Source organism: Cricetulus griseus, chromosome 7 (genome assembly GCF_003668045.3).
Source record: "Cricetulus griseus strain 17A/GY chromosome 7, alternate assembly CriGri-PICRH-1.0, whole genome shotgun sequence".
In the NCBI taxonomy this organism is placed as follows: domain Eukaryota; kingdom Metazoa; phylum Chordata; class Mammalia; order Rodentia; family Cricetidae; genus Cricetulus; species Cricetulus griseus.
In genome coordinates this window covers 93,905,119-93,926,584 of record NC_048600.1, presented here as the reverse complement: position 1 = coordinate 93,926,584, position 21,466 = coordinate 93,905,119, and the positions used below count along the sequence as shown (strand labels likewise).

The 21,466-nt window shown below is 48.8% G+C and overlaps 3 protein-coding genes across 4 annotated transcripts in view; 1 reads left to right on the top strand and 2 right to left on the bottom strand.

Moving 5' to 3' along the window:
* The window catches only part of Myo1d (myosin ID), a 303,156-nt gene extending 300,493 nt beyond the window's left edge, over positions 1-2,663 (top strand). For both annotated transcript variants that reach the window (XM_027426506.2, XM_035447486.1), the window contains exon 22: positions 485-2,663. In XM_027426506.2, the coding sequence (XP_027282307.1) occupies positions 485-641 (157 nt within the window). In that variant the 3' untranslated portion in view covers positions 642-2,663. The remainder of the gene's footprint in view (positions 1-484) is intronic.
* A 998-nt stretch (positions 2,664-3,661) lies between these two features.
* Cdk5r1 (cyclin dependent kinase 5 regulatory subunit 1) lies at positions 3,662-7,357 on the bottom strand. The gene has a single exon (XM_035448000.1). It carries the CDS (start codon positions 7,327-7,329, stop codon positions 6,406-6,408), a length of 924 nt encoding a protein of 307 aa, XP_035303891.1. The 5' UTR covers positions 7,330-7,357; the 3' UTR covers positions 3,662-6,405.
* Positions 7,358-12,277: 4,920 nt separating this feature from the next.
* Psmd11 (proteasome 26S subunit, non-ATPase 11) overlaps positions 12,278-21,466 on the bottom strand; it is a 33,614-nt gene continuing 24,425 nt past the window's right edge. The window contains exons 8-14 of the mRNA XM_027426510.2: positions 19,973-20,033; positions 17,670-17,732; positions 15,137-15,262; positions 14,654-14,689; positions 14,488-14,539; positions 13,921-14,063; positions 12,278-13,801 (exon numbers count right to left, since the gene is read on the bottom strand). Coding sequence (XP_027282311.1) covers positions 13,921-14,063; positions 14,488-14,539; positions 14,654-14,689; positions 15,137-15,262; positions 17,670-17,732; positions 19,973-20,033 — 481 coding nt within the window. The 3' untranslated portion in view covers positions 12,278-13,801. The remainder of the gene's footprint in view (positions 13,802-13,920; positions 14,064-14,487; positions 14,540-14,653; positions 14,690-15,136; positions 15,263-17,669; positions 17,733-19,972; positions 20,034-21,466) is intronic.

Genomic DNA, 21,466 nt, shown 5'->3' with positions numbered 1-21,466 from the left:
CTCAGACTCAATTCTGATGGGGAGGCTCCATGACAAACAGCCAACTGGCTTCGAGGCAGGCATTCCTTGGGGGAACTAGGGGGAACCCTAGTCTCCCTGTTGGCAATCAGAGATAACTGTCATGAGTCAGAGCCCTGACACCCTTTTTCCTGGAACACCTAAAGCCCAGGTGACTCAGCCCAGCCCTGGTGCCGATGGCATGGCCATATCCACCTCCCTGGTCCAGCAGCACACAGCGTTGCCTGGATGCCCAGTTCTGCCTGCCCAGCACCTGCTGGCCATACCACACACCTCAGTGCCACTGTCTCCTCCCCACTCCTCTAAGCCTCTGTGGGCACCTGGGAAGAAAGAAGGTTGAACCCTGAAACTGCAACCCCACAGGAGCCTGGCAAATGCCAGGGCCCTGGGAGTTGCCAAGGAAACCACACGGTTCTGTGTCTGCCCACTCACTGCCTGCCTTGCCTATCTTTTCCCTTCTTTCCAGTGAGAAGCGCCACCTTCAAGTGAACGTCACCAACCCGGTGCAGTGCAGCCTGCATGGAAAGAAATGCACCGTCTCTGTGGAGACCCGGCTTAATCAGCCACAGCCTGACTTCACCAAGAACCGCTCTGGCTTCATCCTCAGTGTGCCAGGGAACTGACGGATGCACATCAGAGGTCTGGCCAAGGGGAGCAAGAGCCTGAGCCTGGCACAAAGCTGGCCGGGTCCTTGGCCTCTCCACACCCCCCCCCCCACTGGTTCCACCTTGCTCAGCATCCCAGGAGCCCAGCTAATTGCTGTCTGCCCTCTAATACCACTAGAAATCAGCTTGCAAGGGCCTCCAGTGGGCAGGGCTCCTCTGCCTTCTGAGGCCCCACTCATGAGGTATCCTGCCTGGCTTTCTACCCCTGCCTCTGCCTCTGTTTTCTCAACTTTCCATAGTCCCTGCTCAGGAAACCAAAGACCCTCTGTAGCCTCCTGTGCTGACCGACAGCCAGGCCACTTTTCACCTCACAAGAAACTGGATAGTACCTGTAGTTAGCAAAGGGCCAGTGACCACTGCTGACCCAGCAGAAGGATGGGTGGCCCGGAGTATGGGACAGTTTCTCCAGCCAAAGCCACATTCTCCTAGAGGAGCTAGTGTCCATGCGCAGAGGACTAGCCCTGCTCTGTGACCCCTACCTGAAGCCTTCCTTCCCCCCATGATCGCAGCCTCAGCACAAGCCGCACCCCAGCAGCCAGCCAAAGGCAGCAGGTGAACAGATTTGCCTGTGAAGCCATCCCTCAGCCATGTTCAGCCAGGGGTCCCTCCTTCCAGAGCTGTCCCTGGGACATCTTTTGCCACCGAGGTTCCAGGCCAGGACTTTCTGACCACTTCTCCCATAGAGCCCCCCTGCTGCTACTCAAGGACCAGTTAGCTTAGCTTAACCTTCCTGCAGATTGCCAGGTTGCTAGTCAGATGTTCCCTCTGCTGTAATCACACTGTCAGGACGAATGAGGTCTCGTGAGGAGCGGGTAGTGCTTAGCTTGGCCCTTTCCCCTGACTCTTCTAGCCATGCCTCCTCTTCACCGCAGAACTGGGACTTGTGGGGAGCCAGAGCACACAGGACCCAGCTGTGGGAGGTGGGACAAAGCTGCAGCAAAGAGCGTGGAGTCCTGGCACTGCAGGCCAGGCCAGGGAGCCCACCTACGCCACACACCTGCCTGCTGGAGCCTGGCCCCTGAACCCCGCTGGGAAAGAGCTGCCAGCTTGCCTGTGTCTGCCCAGTGAAGAGCATGCCTGTTCCGGAGGCCTTCCTGAGACCCCTGTCCAGCCTCAGTGCGGAGGATGTGAGGCCTGTGGGCTGTGCAGGCTTGCTGTGAGAGCCTAACACGGAAGGCTGAGAGTGGACAACCGGCAGGAGCAGCAGGGCTTACAGAGCCAGGCTCACATTCTCCTCACCTTGCCACCCTAACCCACCAAGTGTCTGTGTGTCACCTCCTCACGCCTCGCCCAGGACTTGAGGGAGTCACCTGGCTGACCAAGGTGGTTCTAGCCCCCCCCCCATAACCCCTTTTGCAGAGCTGTGGGCCTTTTATACTGTGGGCAGTTTGCAACAAAGACTCCAGTTGCCATGCTGTCCTCAGGAGCCTTTCTCATCCTCCATGCTTGGTCAGCTGCCTGTGCAGTGCGGAGGTGCCGCCGGCCTGGTTTTGCCAATCACCAGTGGACGCTGACAGCCATCTGACGGGAACGTCACCTTTTTTTCCCACGTCTTCCCCCAGCATGTTGCTTTAAAGTAGACGTGCTCGAGTGTGTTCATGCACACCAAAGCAGGTCATGCCAAAGGAGTCGCAGATCGGAGGCTGGGGTGGGAGCTCTCCTCTCACCTTCTGATAGCCTGGGACCCCTGACCCAGGCCAGAACCTCCCACCGAGGAACTGCCTTGCCCACAAGCACTTTCTTATGGCCTAAAAGTCTGTGTGGCCACTGAGGGGCCTGGAATCTGGGACGTAATGGTCACAGTGAGGGAAGGCATGGGACATAGTGATTGTGTGCATGGAGTGCTGTCTCCATTTAATGCAATGCAGTGTGTGGTTTGGTGCACATATTCCTGTTTTCCATTAAATTAACTTTATTTCTAAAGCATATTTTGATTTACCGTCAAGAGCAATAAAGCATTAAATCTTATTTTTAAAGGCATACTGTTTATCATTGAAAAATGGTGAAATTTTAGCTTATATAGTCTACTGTCATCCCAGAAGGTAGAAGCACGCACAAATTAGGGAAGATATGGGTAATTTGCCCAAGGCCTTTGAACAGAAAAGTTAGGGAGTGAGAAGCAAGCTGTGTGAGAAGAGAGGCAAGAGGCAGCCTTGGAATTTAATCTGGGCATGCTCTTCCGCCATTCTGAAGCTGCGCTCTAGAATCCTAAGGGAACATGTTTCTGAAATAAACGCACGTCCGCACAAAAGACATTGTGGATTCCTGCGGCAGCTGCTGGGCCATCATGGCCTCTTCCAAGGCAGCTAGCTCCCAGAAGCAGGAGCCACAGTAAGGTGGAGCCCCCCCCCCCCCCCCCGGGCACCCTAGCCCCCAAGAGCTCAGCACTGAGGGTCTTGCAGTCACTGGCAGACCATGGGGTCTGCAGGCTCCCAGTAATGGGTTGAGGAACAGCAGAGGACAGGCCCTCGTTGCCCTCTTCCTGAGGTCGACAGGCAGACTGGACACAAGCTGAGGTAGTGGCACACCTGGAAGACCCAGGACTAGATTCCTCTGAAGCTAAACTGTTGGATCACCAGTACACCTGTCCACCCCTGCTGGCATTTGGCAGTTGACACTGAACAAGGCAGGCCCAGGGGAAAGTAGGAGTGGCAGCCTTGGTGCCAAGACTCAAGGTACATTCTAAGACCAGATGCCCAAGCAGGACTGAGGTGGCCAGGCTGTGCTTAAATCTGTCTGGCCCTCTGTGGCTTGAGCTGCCTGTCATGAGACCCCACAAAGGAAGCCCCTGGGGAGAACCTGCCCAGCCACTAAGCCAAAGCTGGCTTCTCCTGGTGCTGCTTTCTTATTCACGGAAGTCTGTGCCAACCCCTTTCCCTAACTGTCCAGCACAAACCTCTACATACACAAATCATGCATTAATGGTGCCCCTCGCATGCTCCCAAATGGCGAGTCCACAAAGAGGTCAATGTAATGGATGGATGGTCAGTGCATTTTATTGAATCAGCACAGTACAAAAATAAATAAAAATAAGGGAAGGGGAATTAAATTACAGCCAAACTGAGTTTCATGACTCATCAGATTATAAACCACACATACTCACAAACACACTACACATACATACATAATGAGACAAATATAAATTAACAATATCCACAGTTTGGTCAAAGAATAGCTACAGAAGGAATTTCACTACAAAAAAAAACCAAAAAAAAACAAAAACAAAAAAACAAAAACAAAAAAAAAACAAACAAAAAAAACCCATACATCACGTGTGTGTAATTAGCAGTATCAGATGACAGCTATCGATAATTCTGGGGCAGGGGATGGCACATTTTCTTTTCATTGCAAGTTTAACACTGCTGAAACAAAACTAAATTCTAATAACTGCATGGAAAGAATATCTCAACCCTTCAGGGTTGTAAGGAAAAGAGAAAAATCCAATCCTGAACTATGCTTCAGTGGCTTGTTCTCGGCACGGCATGATTCCCACAGCCATCTGTTCTAACGTTATTTTTCTTAAGACACAAAATGTTCCTGGTTTGCATGCACAGTACCACTGTAAAAGCAACGAAGAATAAAAGGGGTTTTTGTGTTTTTGTAGGTTTTTTTTTTTCACATTTTTTCTTTTTTTTTTCCTTTTCTATTTTGTGTGTTTTTGTTCTAAAAGTGTCTTCATAGCAGCATGTCGGATGGGTTCATTGCTCGAACACTCAAGTCTATCAGTTGTACCTTTGCACAGCACTGATGGCCAATGCGAGGGGAGAGAACACACGGCTTCACAATGGAACTAGGGAGTTCTTTCCTTACGCCAACCACTCCTGAAGTATGCACCTCCTCAAAAATTAAAAAAAAAAAAAATGTTGTTTTTGTTGTTTAAAGTACAAAGAGAAGGAAACAGTCAAGAGAGCTAGAATCCTGTGATTGCAGCTCAGTGAACAGCTTCAGCAGCTGGGCAGACTACAAACATACACCCTCCTCCTCAGGCCGGACAACTGAAGCTCCTCTTCCACTACACCAGGGGCCAGTTGCCCCATGGGGCTCCCCGCACAGGTCACCCTGGCAGCAGAATCTGAAGCCAGGCCACGGAGGCTGCAGGGCTCCCCAGCTCCACAACAGTTCATGAGGGCGGGAGCCGCTCTCTAGGAACCTGGCTGAGGGAATGGGCAGAGGCTCTCTAGTCCCAGCAGGTCGGGTCCTCTTCCCCACCCTGCAAACACATTGGCTGAAAGGCTCTGCTCCAGGCCTCTTCAATGGAGACCTCAATTTCACAGCTCTCTTTCTGTGTGGGTTTTCAGTAGTGCTTGTGCGGAAGTTGGCAGCCACCTGGAACCTAATCCTATGTAAGATAACCTCTGCCTTCCCCGCTGTGGCCCCCAATCCCAGCTCTCCCTGGGGAGCAGGACAGGAAGAGGAAATCCTGGGGAGCATCTTCACATTGCTCTTTGTTCCCCAACGCTGCAGTGAGGGTGGGAAGACTCACTCCCTTCTCTTGGACCGCTTCCAAACCCCAAGCCACCAGTCTGGGAAAATTAGAAAGGAAAACCAGTAAAGTCTACAGAGAGTGGTCTGCAGCCGCCAGGGATAGGTGGCCACCACACCCAGCAGCTGGAAGTGTTCAGCTGGACAGTCACCAAGCTTCCAAAGCAATCAGGAGTCACACTCGAATCTTGCAATTGTCTCCAAGATGCAGCTGCCTCACTAGGTAGCACATAGCAAAGCTTCATCCCTGGGAGAAACTGAACTGCTTGGAAACAGCTTAAACTAACGGGTAGGGCTGGGAGAGACTATTACCACGGTGCTCTATCAGCTGATCTCACCTTCCCTAGCTTTGCAGGACAAATGTCATGGGCCTTAGCACTTACATGGGCACCAACTTGATCTCAAGCATGGACACCCACCTGCCCAGAAGGCAGCGTTGCTCAGGGGCACCTGCCACTGTCCTAGCCTGTGCAGTGACTAAGCTGCATTACTCAAATGAAAACTCAGGAAAGGAGCTGCCCTAGCTTCACCTCACCCCCTTAGCAGGGACCCCAGATGAGAGAGGAATCTAATGAGCAAACCACCTCATTAACCAACACTAACGTGGGAGCTGGAAGCATAGACAAAAGGATGGGGCGGAGAGCTCCATCCTGCCAGTAAAGAAAAGCCCTTCGCCCAAAGCCAAGCAGCAAAACAGGGCCGTGCTCCATGAACAGCCATGGACGATCTTTGCCCCAGACCCACTTCCAGGCTCCTGTACTGATGCCCCGGGGCAGTGAAGAGCTTGCCTCACTGAGAACATCCTGATGCCTGAGTCAGGACAGCTGGCTCCAGGAGCCTTTAAGAAAATGAAACAGTCACCAGAAAAGGGTCAATTCCTTCTGGGCCACTGCCATCGGCCTCTCTCTAGCTCCCATCATGGGACAGTGGGAAGCCTCATCTACTCTGGACCCAGCATGGGTACAGGTGACATGGGCAAGCCAGTCCCTTGTGTCCCCAAAAGTGAGTGGTCAGCAGCCTGACTGGCTCTGAATGCATCTTCTGGGTTTGCACAAGGTTCATGAGTTCGAAAGTCCCCAGAGTTCTTGAAAGGGCTGGAAAAAAAACCCCAAGGAGAGAACATGGGAAGAGGCCCTTGGTGGCTTTGCTAGACACATACTGTACACAAAACTTGATTCATTTAGTAATAAATTTTTAAAAACGAATGGAACCCTTGAGCCGGGATTCCGGCTACAGGGGCTCACCGATCCAGCCCCAGGAGGAGTCGCTTCTTGTCCTCCTGGCCACTCTCATTCTTCAAGTCGGAGAATACCTGTGTGAAGTAGTGTGGGTCAGCATTGATCTGCAGCATCTTGGAGCTCATGAGGTTGATAACTGAGAGACAACGGTCCCAAAAGGCTTCTTTGCAGCTCTCCACTAGGAAGGGCTTGAGCGGGTAGGAGATTTCATTGCCCATGTAGGAATAGGAGAGGTACAGGCAGGTCAGCAGGACAGCCTGGAGCTCGTGGTCCGAGCCCACCTCGGAGGAGATAACATCCCTGCAGAGCATGTAGAGGAAGACCACGTTGGCCGGTGTGATGAAACCCTGGTCCTGCCAGCCCTGCAGAAGCAGCGAGCGGTCCACGCTGCGCAGCCAGAGCACAGGGTCCGTGGGGGACAAGTGCTTCAGGCGATAGCACCGGCGGCAGAGAAACTCGCCCAGGCAGCGTAGCAGCTCACTAGTGGACGCCTGGACGATGACCCGTTTGGGTGTCCCTGCAGAAGTGATGGCAGGGTGCGGGGCCTTCTTGACAGAAGAGGAGACTCCAGTCTGGGAGCCGGAAAGCTGGCTGGCTGGGGGTGCGGGCGGCTGGGCCGGCGGGGGTTGGGCGAATGTGGACAGGTTGGCACACGACAGCGACTTCTTCAGGTTCTCATTGTTGAGGTGCGCGATGTTGCTCTGGTAGCTGCTGTTGGGCTGCGCCTTCTTGGAGTTCTTCTTCTTGGCTGACACGGCCACGATCCTCTTCCAAGGCAGCACCGAGATGATGGAGTGCCGCTTCAGGCTCTTGTCCTTGGCGTTCTTGCTGTTCTGCACGGCCGTGTAGTGGCCCACCGTGGCCGCGCCATCCTCAAACAGCGTGGCCTTCCGATAGCTGGGGGACAGGGACAACACTGTGCCCATGGTGCCACTGCGCGCCCGGCGGGGGCCGGCGCCCCTGCGCGCCCAGCCTGCCGGCCTGAGGGAAGGGACGCCTTACGGAGCCCGAAGCGGCCGCAGGGAGAAAGGAGGCGCTCCCGGGACGAGACGCCGGCAGCCCTGCGGATCTGCGTGGAAAACAAGATGGTTCTCAGCCCCGGGCGGGGCTCCGCGCCGCACCCCTCCGCCCGCACCTCCGAGGCCCGAACCCCCCTCCCCCGGGCCGCGGCCCCACGGAGCCCCAGTCCGCGCTTCCACTGCGGCACCGGGCGAGCGTCGCAGCGGCCGCCGCAGCAGGACCCGGAGCCGGCCGCGCGCACGGCCCCGGTCAGCGCAGGCTTACCCGCAGGCAGGCTCCCGCGGCAGACGCAGCCGCTGCGTCCCAGGCCCTCCGCAATGCGCGCCGCGGCCCCGGGGCTCGGCGCGGCTCGGCGCGGCGGCGGCTCGCAGCTTCTGTCCAAGGTTCTGCAGACGCCGCGGCCCCCCCCGCCCGGCCCCCGCCTGCGTCTCCGCCGCGCGCCCGCCCCGCCCTGGCGCGCGCCTCCCAGGCCGCCTCTCTGGGTCGCGCGCGCCGCCCGCACGCCTGCTCGGTCTCGCCGCCAGGTCGCGGCCACTCGCGTCCCCGGCTCGAGCGGCGCACGGTGGCGCCTCTAGTGGGCGCGCCCCGTGCGGGAGGCGAGAACGCGCGGCTCCGGGTCCCCGCCTCGAAGCCGCCCGCGCCGCATGGCGCAGCCCGGCTTCGTGTGCCCCGGCGCCGCGCCGCGCAGCGGAGCTGGGCGGGCGGGCGGGCGAGCCAGCGAGCGAGCGAGCGAAGGGCGGGGCGGAGGGCGGACCCCGCCCAGACACGTGCTGCCTTTGTTCCCGCCGCGGCCCCCGCAGCTGAGGCGGCCGGCCTGATGAAGAGTGGCCCGGGCGGGCGGCGGGCAGGGGAGAGATGTGGCCCGCGTCGGCATAAAAGCTCATGGCCCCCTAAGATTCAGAAACCCCAGGCTAGAGGGGCGAGGACGGCCTACAGATCCTATCACCAGTTGTGTCAAAATCGAAGCAGCTGCATCTTCAGGCCAGCCTCTGATTTGCCCGTTTTGAAACTTGAGAGTAAAATTGCCTAATATTCTGGTTCTGACCATCGACGCATAGCTCTCAAGCACTCCTCCATACTTCACAAAGGCGGTGGTTTACTAGTCATTCATTTTGGACTGATTCTGAAAAACCAAACTGGCAAACAAGCAGCAAACCGTCCCTTAACTCAAACACTCCCATCTCCGGACCTAGAGAATTCCTGACAACACCTGCGAAGGCTGAGCCAACTACCCCAAAACAGGCATCATGTTGAGTCATGAGGTGCAGTACTTCCAGGTTAGAAAGTGCCAGTTTCTTTATGTACCCAGAGAGTTCTCTGCCAACAGGAGCAAAAAGGTTCAGGGACCTTGGTGACCAGAATAGAAAATGCACTGTGCTGTGCCAAAAACCGTTTTCCAGGACCGCATCAAACACCCAGCAAGGCTAGCTTAGCTGTGTGCCCTTCCTCACAACGTTCCTCATAAAACGGAGTCGAAGCCAATTTCCTATTGCTAGAACACAGCACCCGACACTAGATAATCTAGAAAGTAATGAAGATTAGCTCACAATTTTGAAGTCTGGTCCAGATCCGGTGGTAGAACATACCTTGAAGAGAGAGCTTCCAGGCTTCAAGTCACACCAGGAAGGGGGTGGAAATAAGTACTTGTGGGATTGAGGACAGGTGCCACACTGGCTTTCTAATCACACTAGCAGGAGCTTCCTTAACCCCTTCATGCATCGAATCGACTTAAAACCTTCCCTTGTAGCACAAGCCAGTCAGCAACTTGCAATCTTCCTGTTTCAGTGTTCATTGCTGGAACAGAGGCATGAGCCCCACCAGCTCCAGAATCAACTCTGCAAGACCCAGCTCAACACTGACACTGAGATCAAGCCTCATGGCTCCGAGTGTCAGCAACCTGAGTTGCCCTGTCAGTAAGTGGTGGCGCAGGCCTTTAATCCCCACACTTGAGAGGCAGAGGCAGGCAGATCTCTGAGTTTGAGGCAATCTGGTCTCCAGAGTAGCAAGTTCCAGGATAGCCCTCCAAAGCTACACAGAGAAACCCTGTCTTTAAAAACAAAACAAGCAAAAAACCCTAAAAAAGAGCTGCCATGGCTCTTCCTTTTCATCACGGTGGTCTCTATGTCACCCTGCCCAGGGTCTTTCAGCCCCACTGGCCCAATGCCTCTCCCTAGAAAGGTAACATTGAAAGCCAGCCTGTTGCTCCAGTCCCTGGTGGAGAGACCCAGCTTCTCAGCTGGCTTCATGTTTATGTTCCTTCAAATTCTAGGATTGAGCAAAAGTTAAATGTGTTCTACTTCCCTAATTATACATGTATCTCTGAAGGCTGTAATCCACCCATTAGAAACACCTGGGCCTGCTGTTGCCTGCAACTGAATTGCAGCTCTTTTATAATTCATCCTAGTTCATGGGTCTCTCCCAACATGGCTGTACACATGTTCTCTCTTGTCTTCTGTCCAGCCAGCCCTTCCCCATCACCTTCAAAACCCTCTCCATGACTACTCCAGACTCCTCACATTGCCAGGAACAAAGTCTTGTTTGTAGCAAAACAGGATGGGATTCTAACAACCTACATGCTGAAGGAAGAGGTTGTCAGGAACCCTACCCACCTAGGTCATGCCTGACATACTTAAGTCAGGGTTCTGTAGAGTTAACAGAACTCCCAACAATGGTGGTGATTGGACAGAAAGCCCAAGAATCCAGAAGTTGATCAGTCCACGAGGCTGGAGGTCTCAGTTGGTCTTCAGCAATACAGGAATCCTGAAGTAGGCTCTAATGCCAGTGAAGGAATGGACTTGCTAGCAAGGACAGAGCAAGCAGACAAAAGCAAAAGCTTCCTTCTCCATGCCCTTATATAGGCTTCCAGCAGATGTGGCCCAGATAAAAGGTGTGTCTTTCTGCCTGAGACCCAGATTAAAGGCATGTTTCTTCTCACCTCAAGATCCAGATTAGAGATGGATCTTCCTACTTCAAATAAGCAAAAACAAGAAAAAAAAAAAAAAAAACCCTCACGGGTGTGCCCATTTTTGGATTTTCGTTAAGCCCAGATATAATCAACCATGAACAGCCATCACATAGGGCACCACACAGTTCCCCTGCCCACTCAAGCCCACCTCTGCCTCCCCACACCCAGCTCCCTCACTGTTCTAACCGGGAAGCAAAGAAGAAAGGGCAACAATCTGCTCAACATAGTAGAATCCAGAGCCCAGAAGGCAGAGCCAGCTAAACGTGCAGGAATGTTTTCTTCCTAGTATTAAGATACTCAGGGAAGATGTCTAGTTTTCACTATCAGCCAGCCTACTTTCCCCAAAGCCTGTCTAGCTGCCTTGCAAGGTGGAATGCCCACACAATTCCTCAGTAGAGATCTGTTGTACACATGCTACTTCCCATGCTGGTCCAAGGAAAGAAGGCCAAAGAGTTCCAACCAAGAGCTTTAGAACGCTGCTTCTTAGCCTGGCAGTAATGGCTCACGCCTTTAATCCCAGCCCTTGAGAGGCAGAGGCAGGTGGATATCTGTGAGTTCGAGGCCAGCCTGGTCCACAGCGTAAGTTCCAGGACTCCAGGACTCTCCAAAGCTACAGAGAAACCCTGTCTCAAATAAAAACCAAAAAGAAGCCTGGTTCTTGAGGAAGTCTTTGAGGGCATAGAGCAGCACCTAGTGGCTCTTGTGAGCAACACAGATTACATAACCTGCACACAGCAGGGCCCCAGAGCAGCCCTCTTGGCTGTTACTCTCAAAGGCAGTCTCATTAATGCACAACAAAGCTCCAATAGCTTGAAGACTAATGCCTAAAAGGGGCCCTCAGCTAGACAGACCAGAACCAGGCCAACCCATGGCCAGACCTTGGGGGCAGGGAGGAAGCTAGGTAGGCTAGCTATGTGAGACCTGGGAGGGGAAATGGTGGCACGCCCCCTGATGGTGTAGTGCAGCATAGTCAGACAGAGGCTACGTGTGAGCCACACTGACCACATGGATAATGCGCTACTTTCTAGTAGTTACATTTAAAAAGCAAAGTATGGGTCAATTTTAATATTTAACCCAATATGCCCAAAATATTCCAATGCATATATAAAAATTAGTAAGCAGCTAAACACTTCTTTGACACTGAGTCTTTAAAGGATGGTTTATGGTTACAGTCTGCATTAGTCTTACTTCAGGGCCTGACATCACATGGCTAGCAGCTCTGTCAGACAGTGCAGGTCTGAAGTCATCACACTGAGGGCTACTGTCCTGAGTGCTGCTTGCGTTTGTTTGGGTTGGGAACCCCCTCCCCAACCCTGTTCCAGCTCCACATCCCTATAGAGAGAGATTTTTAACATTCTTTATAGAAAGGAAACTTTCTAAAGGTAAAATTATACAGAGAAAGACATCTACAACTGAAGACTGCTAAGCTGGAAAGGGGGTTAGCAGTCCCCTAGAGGCCTGAGTCCTCAGAAGACCCACTCTTGAGGTCTGAGGGTAGTATGAAAACAGCTGCTATTGAAGATTCCAAAGCACTGCAGTAAAGCAAGGCTGGCCACCAACCAGGCCATTGGCTCCTGTACTTCATGAGCTCTAGCATCCATCTTATCACCTCCCATAGACAAGGAGCTAAGGAGACAGGCTTGAAGACTACTGCCCAAGCCCACATGTCCTCACTGGCTGGTCCTCCTGCCCAACAGACACCTGAGCTCCATTTCTGACTTCACTCCTTAAGGTCAACTTTCCTGCCCAAGGTCTCCAAATATGGATTTCCAGCATGGCTACAAGACTCCCATTAAGCAATGAAGTAACAGAATTCTGGCCAAGCCAGAGGGGCTACATGGAATGTCTGAACTTGCTTAGACACCCTCCAGAACTCAAAAAAGGACACCTTTTGAAAAAAAAATTATTTTATTGGAACTCATCTGAACATCAGATATACCTGGTGTTGGTTAGCAAGAACCGTTTGTACATTTGATATTGATGATGCCAAAACCAAAACAGTGACTGGACATGATGGGGAGAGAAGGTGGTTGAGAACAAAAACCTGATTTTGAAGAGGAAAATAAAAGCCAGTCAGATTCAGTGAAGATGCAAAACCTGGTACAACAAAATCCTTTTACAAAATAGAAATCTATTACCAAAACCTGGAAGGATAATCTGAGAAAGGTTCTAAAGAAAGAGAAGAGGCCAGTAGGAAGGAGGCAGGAGGAGGGGAGAAAGAGAAAAGACAGAGTGGATGAGAGGACACAGCACATGGGGACAGCAAAGGTACAGGTGTTCACCTGCCCAAATGGCATCAAAGCCTGCTAGGGAACTGCATCGGAAACAAAGCATGCTAAAACAGCGCCACCCTGTTGGCTCACACTCTTAAGAGGCAGAGAAAAACAGTCTGGGAAGGGGGCATGAGGTGCTTCAAACCCAACAAGGAAAAAAAAATTAATTAAAAACAAAAACAAAACAAAACAAAACAAAAAAGCCCAAACCCCCACCCCAGCCTCATCCCCGATGTTCAGTGTTTTGAAAAGGGACAGAGCCATCTGACAGCAGGAGGGAGGGGGCAGAAGGAAAGCAGCAGATGGAGTTCAGACAGCTCAACTCCTCTAGAGGGGAAAGGGAAAGGATGTGGTCTCCTGGCTGAGAGGAAAGAGGAGAAAAAGCAAAGAGGGGGGAGGGGGATGGGTAGAACCCGGAAGTCTAATCTAGTTACTGTGTTAGAGAAGCCACATGCACAGCAGGCAGCCTGAGGGCTGAGGCCACACTGCGCCCACCCGTGTGGCCAGCCGTAGTGGACTTGTTCCCATTCTTTCACAGGTCAGAGCAGAGCCGTATTGCAGGGGTTGTGGTGGCGCCATAGCCGGCCCTTCAGCCAGTCTGCTGGAGCCAATGTCAGAGAGGAAGGGGACAGGCCAGATGGCAGGGAAAGAACACCAACGCCTCATTTCAAATAAAAAAGAAAACAGCAGTCTATACACAGTTGTTTGTTTTGGTTCAGTACAAACAGAATAAAAAGTCGTTGCTTTTGATGGTCAGCAAACACCCAATTCTGAAGAGGAGGAGAGGTGGCGCCCAGCAGGTGGATGAGGGTCCCCGGTGGTTGGCGGGGTGCCTGGCTTTGCGGCCCTCTCCCAGGAGGCAGAGAGCACAGCTTTAGGTAGTGTAAGCCTTTTTCCTTTTATTTAGAATCTTTTTTTTTTTTTCCTTTTTCTTTTTTTTTAAGCAATTTCCCCACTCCCATGTTGGCCAGTGCTGATTACGTGAGAACTGGCCGCCTATCGCTGGATACAGATGCACCAATGAGGGTTAAAAACTTTCCGAGCGAAAAGTAGAACAGAAAGAAAGAATCTCCTAGCATTTCCCCAAGGGTTCACTCTCCCGCCACACACACTCTCCAAAGGACCGCTACAGATCCAACTCTGCAAGAGAAGACAGAGCAGTGTCAATCGGGGAAGCCGTGAGGACCAGAAGGTGGTGTTCAGTGTCGACAGGCAGAAGACAGCGCTGCCCGGCCCTGGGTCCCGGGGCCAGCACTCACCTATGTCAGCTTCTTGGCTTTGTTGTAGAGGGAGTCCACTACTTTACTCATGTTTTGAATTGTTTCGAGGGCAGCTTCATAAGTTTTATCTACTGGGGGTTCATCAAAAATAATCAGGACACCCTCCCCCTGGTCCAAAATCCCTGCAAGAGACACAGGAACAAGCCAGGTAAACGGAGATATTAGACGATAAAAAAGAATCCACTCCCTAGCTGCCTCATTTTCTCCCAGCAAATATTTGCCATATATACTCTCACTTCTTTTATTAAAAAAAAAACTTTTATTATTTATGTGTATATGTGGGAGCCTGTGAATACACACAGCATATATGCATTCAGGAACCCAGAGGCCAGAAGAAGATGTCAAATCCCCTGAAACAGGAGTTACAGGTAGTTGTGAGTTGCTATGTGGATGCTAGGAACTAAACAAGCAAAGAATATCTTAACTGATAATTCCTCTCTCCATCCCCTTAGACATTCTTCAAAGGGAGCTAAGGCTCCAAGGAACTACTTAAAGATACACCCTTCAAATTCTAACCAGGCCCTGGCCTATGTGACCTGCACTCACCATGAAACTTCTTGTCAAGAATCATCTGTGATAATTTTCTTTCCACGTCGGCCTAAAATCAAAGTACATGATTAAAGGAACCAATATCCATTAATCAGAGACCAGCCTGACATCAAAGTTTTGAAAGAGTCTTAAAAATCACCAACTAACAAGCCTGATAACTTACCTTGGAGAGTTTGATGAGGCTAGATATGTGTTCAATCTAAAAGGAAAAGCAGACAGCAACATTGAACGCTTGAATTTATTTCCAATAGAAAAAGAGGGAAAGAGAATTGCTGTGTCTCTTGAGCCTGCTGAATCAAGAGGGCCAGAGATTCTCCCTGGTCACTCCTAGTAACCTGCCCTTCATTATACAGAATATACTCCCATCCTGTGTACCAAATATAGAAGACATTTACCACATGGACAATGACTACAAGAAAGGGATAATGAACACAGGGAGGGACCAGCTCACACCCTTCAACCCCACCAGCATCCATCCTCCTTGATTCATTTCCCATCCAGACAAGTCCAAGCCCTTGGTGGCCTCTTACCAACAGACATACCCTTGAAAGTGAGTTCCTATTTTGCACAAATATGGAAAAGGAGGTGGCTACAGCTGTAACACTTAGCCCAAAACCGTTAAGAAAGTTCCCAGGAAGCATCTTACCTGTACTCGGGAAAAAGGTTCAATGACCCGGATGAGATTTTGTTCCAGTAAGTTATCATATAACTTAGCCAAGTGTGTGTTGATGATTGGGTCATCCCGGAGCTCTGCCCGGTAGTCTGTCAGGGCCTGAAAAACAAAGCTCATACCAGAGGCTGGCACTGCACCGTAAGTCACTACTCCTAGTCTCCTGAGAAGTCTGCTGGCCCCTTGTCTATATATAATTTATATTATACACACACATACATACATACACACACCCACACATGAGAGTGAGAGAGAGAGAGAGAGAGAGAGAGAGAGAGAGAGAGAGAGAGAGAGAGAGAGAGAGAACCTATGGGTATAACAGCCTAAAGCATGAAGCTACCACCTTCCTGTCCTAGTCCTAAAGTTCAATTGTGTAAGTCAAGATACTCTACTTAAAGGCCAAATAAATTGCACACATATTTTCCAGCATATTTTTCAAAGACCCCTAAGACTAAATAGTGAAAAATGCTGAATTGCACAACTAGCTCCTAGGAGCTTTGTGAGAATAGTACAATATTGCTCTGCAGGCAAAGAAAGCAAAACGCCTTTCTAATTCTCTTCTGCCTTAATGTTTTTCAAGTATCTGATCACAGAAGAACCACATGAGTAAGAGTTTCACCAGGCATTTTATGGCAAAATTATAGACTGTTTTAATGTAACTGATCCATTTATCTTTAGTAATTGTTTCAATGTCCCAGCCTCATGTTGGCTCTGCTCTACGGTACTAAAAGAAACAGAAAAATCATACTAAAAATAGGTAGACAATTACAAAATAATGACTAACAAGGAAGGTCAAAGCCATGTGGCCCTTGTCTCCAAGCACACTGGGGTTTTTTTAATTTTAGTTTTGCTTCATTTGGTAGATTAATATTTTGTTTGTTTGGTTGGATGGGTTTTTTAGAGACAGGGTTTCTCTGTTTAGACCTGGCTGTCTGGTAACTCGCTCTGTAGACCAGGCTGGTCACAAACTCAAGAGAAATCCTCCTGCTTCTGCCTTCTGAGTGCTGAGACTAAAGGCATGCACTACCTCCACCACCCGGCCTAGATCTGGTTTTTAGGTTGATTACTAAACTCAGACTAAGAGAACACCAGTTCAAAAAAGAATATACAAAATATCCTAGAGCTTAAAAAAATGTTTCTCCCATTTTGAATTTTCCCAATGAGCAAAAAGAGAGCCTACAGCATCATCCTGAAGAAGTCTCTCTCTTAGAGCTAGGTAAAGTGACTCACAGTTGTAATCCCATCACTTGGGACAATGAGGCAGGAACTGCTGAGTTCAAGGTTAGCATGGACTAGATAGCAAGACCCTGTCATTAAACTGAGTACCAGGCATACTCTCATGTGCCTTTAATCCCAGCACTCAAGAGGCAGAGGCAGGTGGAACTATCTCTGAGTTCTGGGCCGGCTTGCTCTACAAAATGAGTTCCAGAACAACCAGGGCTGTTACAAAGATAAACCCTACCTACCAAAAAAAAACAATAGACAGATTGGATGGATGGAAGGAAGGAAGGAAGGAAGGAAGGAAGGAAGGAAGGAAGGAAGGAAGGAAGGAAGGAAGGGTGAACAAACAAACCAAAACTTTTTTGCTCACAGAGTACAAAGCAGGCTGGGATACCCACAGCTGTTCTGTGAGGAAGAAAGAAGCCTAGAGTTAAGCCACAAGACATGATTATTGTGTGATTTGGCCATCCCCCTGATTACCACTTTACCAAAGAGTAGAGATAAATAACTTTATTGTGCAAAATGAATGACAACTGGTGGGGGTTTTTTGTTGTTTGTTTGTTTGGTTGGTTGGTTGTTTGGTTGGTTGGTTGGTTGGTTTTTTGAGACAGGGTTTCTCTGTGTAGCTCTGGAGCCTCTCCTGGCACTTGCTCTGTAAGTCGGGCTGGCCTCAAACTCACAGAGATCTGCCTCCCTAGTGCTGGGAGTAAAGGCATATGCCACCACTGCCCAGTGACGTGCGTGTGTGCATGCGTACTCGCCCGCACATGCACTCAGGTGAGTACAAGTACCCCCAGAGCCCAGAGGATTAGGATCTCCCTGGGGCTGGAATGATAGGTGTGTAGGTGCTGCCTGGTGTGCTCAGGTTCTCTGTAAGAGCAGTATGTGCTCTTAACATTTTCTCTGCTTCCAAATAACATTTTTGAAACTAAAAAGCATATACAGATCAATTTAATACAGCTCAATACCCCACTCTACTCACTGTAAAAAACTATTTCCTGGTTTTGATATGGTTCTGGTGAAGAGCACATAGGATCAATATGTAGTATCTTTGCAACTTTGAAACTTTTTTGGGGTTTTGTTTGTTTTCATTATCTGAGACAGGGTTCCTCTGTGTAACAAGCCTAGCTGTCCTGGAACTCCCTCTGTGGACCAGGCTGGCCTGGAACTCAAAGAGATCCACCTGCCTCTGCCTCCCCCGAGTGCTGGGATACCACTGCCCAGCTGAAACTGTTCTTCAATGGCCCTCTTTTCCACCCATTCCCCATCAATTCAATACCATACTTACCTTTTCAAAATCTGCCAGTGATCTGTTTTTGCTAGCTTGAGCCACACATTTCAATGCTTCTGTCTGAGAATTAAAAAAAAAAAAAAAAAAAAAAAATCATGAAAGTGATCTGTCCTGCAAATTCACATATGCTCAAAGTCTCATAAGCACCTCCTGTTATAAAAACAATAACCTATCCCCACCATCACTTTTGTAAAGGGCCTTGGAAGAAAAGCCAGAAGTATTAAATATCACTGTATGCCAACCAGTTTCCCTTTGAAATGTGAAGTGACTTAAATAGAAGTTTCCCAAAAGGATAGACCCGAATAAGGATTCTCTAGAGAAACTAAGCTGAAAGAGAAAATAACACAAGAACTGTGATTTCTTTCTCCTTACTCCAAGATTTCTTATCTCCACATCTACCCAACTCTTTCTGTCCTCACACCCAATAATACCTGGGCTTTATCATGGTTCACTCTGCTAGCTTTGAGAAGAGATTGAATGAGTGAGGTCTGCGCTGGGGTTCAGCTATTCGTAGCCCACATATTACGCCTGAACATTAAAACCCTACATCATGCCAAACTCAATGTATAATGACCAAGAGAAACTTCTAATTTGGTTATAAAAAGGTACTAGCCAAACTCTCCACTCAGTACCCATACCCATATCTAGATCAGCCTGGCTTCTTGGGAAAGCTGTCACTGAGGCACAAAGTACCAGAGGATGCTCCTGTGTTCGCCTACATAAGTAAGGATATAAATCTATGAGAAAGACTAAATGGTACAGGCTGTCAGGAGCACAGTTTGTCTCCAGTATCTGCCCTACAGACAGAATAAATGTCATAATGAGGACACTGGAACTCAGAGCCAGATAACCAAAGCTCAAAATCTATGTCTACCATTTTCAGCTACCTATCCTTTTCCTGGACACTTGCAGATCCTGTCTCAACTCTACAACTCCAGTTTGTTTGGTTAATTTGTTTGATTGTTTTCTTAGGGGGGGTGGTCTTAGTTTTGTTTTGTTCTGAGCTAGGGTCTTACTATGTAGCCCTGGCTGGCCTAGAACTAACAAGAGATCTGTTTGCCTCCACCTCCCTAATGCTGGGATTAAAGGTGAGCGCCACCACAACTAGCTTCAACTCCAGTCCTTACAAGAAAAATCTCTACAATAAAAGCCAATATCCCCACAGTCAGAACTACAACTGACTTGGAAACTTTTACCAAAGAAAAAACCAATTAGGACCACTTACAGAGAAAGAGGAAATCGGTTTTTGTTAACAGTGCTCCATGGATTTAGGGAGATAGCTAATCTGTTCATTGTTTAGAGACAACTATATTTGAAATTCAGAATAACTGCTTTTATTTAACTATAACAGTCACAGAACAAAAAGCAGATAGGACAAACATCTGAAACATCATCTTTATAACTGTATGCTCTAGGGGCTGGAGAGATGGCTCAGAGGTTAAGAGCACTGACTGCTCTTCCAGAGGTCCTGAGTTCAATTCCCAGCAACCACATGGTGGCTCACAACCACCCGTTATGAGATCTGGTGCCCTCTTCTGGTGTGCAGATATACATGGAAGCAGAATGTTGTATACATAATAAATAAATAAAATCCTAAAAAAAAAATAAATAAATAACTGTATGCTCTAAAAAAATAACATCTACTCAAATATAAAAAGGATGATCAATCATCAAAGGCTTCTTTTTAAACTATACTCACATTCACAGTGTGAATAGAAAGATATTAAACTGAGAAACATTCACAAACTAGTTCTTACACCAAGTAATCTGACCTCCCTGCCAACACGCATGTACCAGATCTCACCAGGTTTCTGAGAATCAAGATGTGAGATTCAGGCGATGTGGCACACGCCTTTAATCCCAGCACTCGGGAGGCAGATTTCTGTGAGTTCGAGGCCAGCCTGGTCTCCAGAGCAAGTGCCAGGATAGGCTCTAAAGCTACACAGAGATACCCTGTCTCGAAACCCACTTCCCCTCAAAAAAAAGATGTGAGATTCACCCATTATATTTGCAAGCCAGGCACACAACAGGAAGATCTAATCAAAGATAAATGTAACCTAACAGCAAATGTTACAATATATTTCTGTAAGCCCCTCAAATTACCTATGTCTGTACCAAAGCCCAACACTTACTTTCTAGGCCAAGAATTTAACAGTAAAGAAAACCCAGTGAAGGAGCTTAAGGGAAGAAAACAAGGAGTGTGGAAGACAAGAAGAAAACATGAGGAACACAAGTCCCATCAAACATCATGAATTTGACCATAAGGGGGTCTCGGAGTAGAACTGCAGTCTATTCCTTACCTGTCTCCCTGCATATCGAAGTGCAAGCTTTCCACTCACCAAAGCCTGGACATCTTCTGGGCTACAAAAATAAATGAATGAATGAATAAGACATACTTGGTCAGCTGCTCCAGGACACTGCAATCCTAATCATAGTTAGATTAACTATTTACCAGAATTCCATTGTGAAGACTCATCCACACTGGAAAATCAACTAAACCCATGTCCCAACACTGCAGAAGTCAGGTTTTCTTTACTCTTGGCCAAAGCTAGCAGTAAAAATTAAAAACCTCCCAAAACTAAAGAGAGTGTGACTGAGTGTAGTAGCACATACCTTATGGAGACTGAGGCAAACAGATCTCCACGAGTTCAAGGCGAGTCTGATCTATACAGTGAGATCTAGCGCTGGGGCTGGGGATGCAGCTCAGTTGATAAGAGTGTTTGTCTTGCATACATTAAGCCCTGAGTTTATTTACCAGCACTAGTAGCTCATGCCTCCAATTCCAACACTTTGGACAGTAGTGTGCCATCAACACCATCCTAATCTACATAAAAAGCTGAGACCAGGGCTGGAGAAATGGTCCAGTTGTTAAGAGCACTTGTTGCTCTTGCAAAGGACCTGGGTTCAATTCCCAGCACCTACATGGATGCTCACATCTATGTGTAACTCCAATTCCAGGAGATCTGACGCCTTCATCTGGCCTTCTGGACACCAGGCATGCAAGTGCCAGGAAAAACACATATCCAAAGAAACACATGTACACATATAATAAAAACAAATTTCAAAAATAGATTTTCAAAAAAAGTTAAGGCCAATGGGAGGTGGTGGCACATACCTGTCTCTGCTCTTAGGAGGCAGACACAGGTAGATCTGAGTTCCAGGCCAGTCAAAAGAAAAAAAAAAAAGATAATGCCAGCTTGGACAACATGAGATCCTGTATCTTCTGATATATCCCCTCTAATAATAATAATAACAATAATAAATAAAAACTATACAATTAAGAAAATTTTAAAATCACAATCCTAAGTTAGGGACACAGTGTTGACCTAACATGCATGAGGCTCTGGGTTTAGTCCCCACCACCACTTAATTATCATGCCTTTTAAAGTCCACTTTTTCAAATATTTACTGGGCTCCATGTCCCCCATTTTGGATGGCCAGTTGACTAACTGGCCCATCAGCTATTTCCTGAGCTTTGTCCTGTTCTCAATACCTGGGACGACAGAATATTTGAAAAATGAGAAATTCTCCAAGGAAATTTAAGTAATTTCTAAAAGCTGTCTCCCAGACTCTGAAAGACTAGCAAGCAACAATGACGTGGAACACCTCTAACCACCCACTCTATGTCAACCAGCCCCACAGACTACAAATAGAGCTGTTTCTGTAAGTGTCCAAACTCCCTGCCCAAGCCTTCTCTGCTATAGCACAGACTTGGCTAAAAAACTAGAGGGTTTTTTTGTTGTTGTTTTTTTTTTTTTTTTAAGATTTATTTATGTATTATATACATAGTATTT

Bases quoted from the DNA above. Each gene is read 5' to 3' on its own strand.
- Cdk5r1 (XM_035448000.1), bottom strand. From the start codon at position 7,329: ATGGGCACAGTGTTGTCCCTGTCCCCCAGCTATCGGAAGGCCACGCTG.